Genomic DNA, 4,784 nt, shown 5'->3' with positions numbered 1-4,784 from the left:
TCTGCACCAGTTTCAACTTTGGAGAAATGTGGATTTTTGTTTTGGTGTGACTGAACCCCAGAGAGAGGCTTTCTACGTATCCTTGCGGAATCAAGTCGAACGTAGTTCACGAAACTTTGTTTTTTATTTTCTTTTTGGTTTTTTGTTGTTTTGTTTTCTTCTTCTTTCTTCTTTTTTTCTTCTTCTTTTTTTTTACAATATTTTCGAGTTCTAAAGAGGGTAATCAAAGAAAGGTAACCGGCTTAAAGGGGTTGCAAAGGGTTAACAGTGTTTGGGTAGTGGAAATGAAAGACTCCATCATCCCAATAAGAGAATATTAGTACCACAGAAGGGTTAGATGTAATACTTTTTGACCGCGTCCGCATTGATAGCTGTTTCAGGGTCATTTCCTTCAACGTCTCCTAAGTATAATGCCCCTTTCGGCAACAATTTCCTTATAATGTACGGACCTTTCCAATTTGGAGCGAATTTTCCTTTTGCTTCCCTATGATGCGGGAGAATACGCCTCAAGACGAGTTGCCCCACTTCAAAGTTTCTGGGCCGCACTTTCTTGTTGTAGGCGCGGGCCATTCTTTGTTGATATAACTACCCGTAGAAACTGTGGCCATCTGCTTTTCATCAATCAGGGTTAATTTTTCTAGACGGGTCTTGACACATTAATTATCCTCAATCTCAGTTACAATGATGATTCGAAAGGATGGAATTTCAACTTCTGCGGGTATTACGGCTTCTTTGCCATAAATCAATAGAAAGGGTGTTGCCCAACTGATGTGCGCATGATTGTGCGATATCCCAACAATGCAAAAGGAAACTTTTCATGCCATTGTTTAGAACTTTGGATCATTTTTCTAAGGATCTTTTTGATATTTTTGTTCGTTACTTCAATAGCACCATTAACTTTGGGCCGATAAGGTGTAGAATTCCGATGCGTGATCTTAAATTGTTCGCATATCTCCCTCATCAAATGACTGTTCAAATTTGCAGTATTGTCCGTAATGATAGTCGTAGGAATACCAAAATGACAGATAATGCTGGAATGCACAAAATCCACCGCCGCTTTCTTGGTGACAGCTTTGAGAGTGACTGTCTCAACCCACTTCGTGAAATAGTCAATGGTGACTAAAATGAATCTGTGCCCATTTTAAGCTTTCATCTCGATTGGCCCAATGACATTCATACCCCAAGCAACAAACGGCCACAGTGCCGACATAGGATGCAGTTCTGAAGGCGATGCATGAATCAGGTCACCGTGTACGTGACACTGATGACAGTTTCGGACAAAATTGAAGCAATCCTTTTCCATGGTCAACCAGTAATAACCTGCCCGAAGGATTTTTTTGCAAGGACGTATCCATTCATATGGGGTCCACACACTCCTGCGTGCACTTCATTCATGATTCTTCTAGCCTCTTGGGAATCCACGCATCTTAAAAGGTTCAGATCTAGAGTCCTTTTATACAAGATTTCTCCGCTCAAGAAGAAACCACTAGCGAGCCTTCTAATGGTTCTCTTTTGGTCTCCACTGGCTTGCTCGGGATATTCCTTTGTTTTCAAAAATCTTTTGATATCATGTTACCATGGCTGAACATCTAGTTCCATCTCAATTGTATTGCAATAACCATGTCTTTCTCAGATTTGGATCTCCAACGGGTCAATGTGGACATTGCCCGGATATAGCAGCATCGAGGCCAAAGTAGCTAACGTGTCAGCTAACTCATTGTCGAATCGAGGGATGTACCTGAATTCAACAAACTTGAATCGTTTTCTAAGATCTTCAACATGTTGCCTGTATGGGATAAGCTTGATGTCCCGAGTTTCCTGTTCACATTGAGCTTGCCGAATAATCAAGTCGGAATCTCCCATGATTAATAATTCTTCCACATCCATGTCAACTACCATATTTATACCCCTAATGCAGGCTTCATACTCAGCAGTGTTGTTTGTACAAAAGAACCAAAGTCGGGTTGTGGCTGGACAGTGCTGACCAGTGGGCGAAATCAAAATTGCCCCAATCCCGATACCTTTTGCATTCATAGCTCCGTCGAAGAACATTTTCCAAGCATTGGTGTCTTTTGGAATTACCTCCACTGAATTTACTTCCTCGTCCGGAAAGTAGGTACTCAAAGGTTGATATTCATCATAAACAGGATTCTCAACTAGGTGATCCGCCAAGGCTTGAGCTTTCATCGTCGTGCGGGTGACATAGACTATGTCAAACTCGGTGAGCAGGATTTGCCATTTTGCTAACCTTCCTGTGGGCATCGGTTTTTGGAATATATACTTCAAAGGATCCAATCTAGTTATGAGATAGATGGTATAAGCTAATAAGTAATGCCTAAGCTTCTGAGCGACCCAAGTTACGGCGCAACAAGTTTTTTCCAACAAAGTGTACTTGGCTTCATAACTAGTGAACTTCTTGGTCAAATATTATATGGCTTGTTCTTTCTTCCCGGTCACATCATGTTGCCCGAGAACACATCCAAATGAATTCTCCAACACTGTCAAGTACAATAACAAAGGCATTCCAGTCTCGGGTGGAACCAACACTGGCGGATTCGACAGATATTCTTTGATTTTGTCGAAAGCTTCCTGACTCTCATATGTCCATCTAATCGCCGCATCTTTCTTCAACAACTTAAATATGGGCTCACACGTGGAATTCAACTAAGCAATGAATCTACTGATGTAATTCAACCTTCCCAATAGACTCATAACCTCTTTCTTGGTTCTCTGAGGTGGAAAATCCCGAATAGACTTTATCTTTGTTGGATCTTACTCGATACCTCTCCGACTGACTATAAACCCCAAAAGTTTCCCAGATGTACTCCAAATGCGCATTAAGATGGATTCAACTTCAAATCATACTTATGCAGGCACTCAAAGAACTTTCTCAAATCTCGCACATGGCCATCCTGCGTTCTGGATTTAATGATCACATCATCCACATACACTTCAATTTCCTGGTGCATCATGTCATGAAAGATGGCAGTCATAGCTCTCATTTAAGTTGCCCCGGCATTCTTTAAACCAAACGGCATGACCCTATAGAAGTAAGTACCCTAAGGTGTGGTGAAAGTCATCTTTTCTACATCTTCTTCATCCATCAGAACCTGATGATACCCAGCATAACAATCCACAAAAGACTGTATCTCATGTTTGGAACAGTTATCAACAAGGATGTGGATGTTTGGTAATGGAAAGTTGTCCTTAGGGCTTGCTTTGTTCAAGTCCTGATAATCAACACACACTCGGTTTTTCCCATCTTTCTTTGGCACTGGGACCACATTACCCAACCATGTGGTGTATCGAACAACTCGGATCACACCCACTTTCAACTGTTTGGTGACTTCTTCTTTGATCTTGTCACTGATGTCTATTTTAAACTTTCTCTATTTTTGTTGGATAGGGGGATAACCGGGGTAAGTTGGCAATTTGTGCACCACTAAATCAACACTCAGTCCTGGCATATCATCATAGGACCAAGCAAATACGTCTTTGAATTCGAACAAAAGTTAGATCAATGCATTCCTAGTTCTTTCATCATCGTAAATGCTTATCATGGTTTCCTGGACCTCTTCCGAACTACCCAAATTAATCGGCTCAGTTTTATTTAAGTTTGGCTTAGGTTTATTCTCAAATTGTTCCAGTTCTCAGTTTATTTCCATAAACGCCTCATCTTCATCATATTCTAGTTCTGGATTCATTATTGCACAGTTAGACAGCGTTTTAGGATCTGGACATGAAGTCCACAAGCATGTCATATTATTTAAGTCCGCATTATTAGAACTGAAAAGAGAGATAAGAAAAATAACAAAAATTAGAAAGAATAAAGAAAGATATTCATAGACGATGAAATATTGATTTCATTTCACTGAATTTGAAGATAGAAGGGTTTACATCAGAATTTAAAATACAATAAACCAAAAACATTTGAGTTATACCCTGAAATAACTCGGAATGTAGAAAAGATGGCAAGACAGAACTACCGAAATTCCCGCCTGACTGGAAATGGAGTAGCCTTCCAATTTTAAAGCTTGGCATTGGGCCCCATATATTGCACCTCAGCAGTGCTTGAGCCTTCACCTGGCTAGACCATGTGAGCCTCATATAACATTTGCCTCATTGCCCACAGATGTCTTCAATTTATTTGGCCATGAAGGCCTCTTCCTCTTCTTCTATGTACCTTGGCTTAACAAACGTTCAGGCGAGATGCAGGACTGGCTAAGGCAGAACCCACCCATTGTTCTTACTTTTATTAGCCCATTTTACATTAGCTTCTGTAGCTCGGAAACCGATGCCAAAGAAGCTCTCACTGGCAGTCAAGGTGATGGGCTCTGTAATGCCTTGCAAAGATGCCTCGAGCCCTTTCCCGGGCTTGTAGCCATGTTTGATTATTTCACTAGCGACCATGATTGACGCGTTTGACAAGAAAGGTTGAGGAAACGGGGTTCCTTCCTCACATTGGTCTGCGACCACGATTTCAAAAGCTTGGTAGACTATGTGCTCGCTACCTTCCTTAGCCTCCAGACATGGGACTGACGGGTCCCTATAAATTGATTGCTAATCTTCTCCGTGGACCACAATTTTTTGGTTTTCATGTTCAAACTTAACCATTTGGTAGAGACTATAGGGTACCGCCCCTGCTACATGGATCCAAGGCCTTCCTAGGAGAAAATTGTAGGAGGTGTCCATGTCCAAAATCTAAAATGTTACATCAAAATCCACCGGGATGATATCAAATCAATCTCCCCTATCGTATCCCTTTTGACGCCGTCAAATGCACG

At 41.3% G+C, this 4,784-nt stretch overlaps 1 protein-coding gene across 1 annotated transcript; it reads right to left on the bottom strand.

Moving 5' to 3' along the window:
• Positions 1–1,629: 1,629 nt before the first annotated feature.
• LOC138881243 (uncharacterized) lies at positions 1,630–2,187 on the bottom strand. The gene has a single exon (XM_070161455.1). It carries the CDS (start codon positions 2,185–2,187, stop codon positions 1,630–1,632), a length of 558 nt encoding a protein of 185 aa, XP_070017556.1.
• Positions 2,188–4,784: the final 2,597 nt, after the last annotated feature.

Source organism: Nicotiana sylvestris, chromosome 11, assembly GCF_000393655.2.
Source record: "Nicotiana sylvestris chromosome 11, ASM39365v2, whole genome shotgun sequence".
In the NCBI taxonomy this organism is placed as follows: Eukaryota; Viridiplantae; Streptophyta; class Magnoliopsida; order Solanales; family Solanaceae; genus Nicotiana; species Nicotiana sylvestris.
The sequence above is the reverse complement of the archived record's forward strand: the minus strand, read 5'-3'. Positions and strand labels throughout refer to the sequence as shown.

Excerpts from the sequence above, each read along its gene's own strand:
- LOC138881243 (XM_070161455.1), bottom strand. The coding sequence starts at position 2,187 with ATGAAAGCTCAAGCCTTGGCGGATCACCTAGTTGAGAATCCTGTTTAT.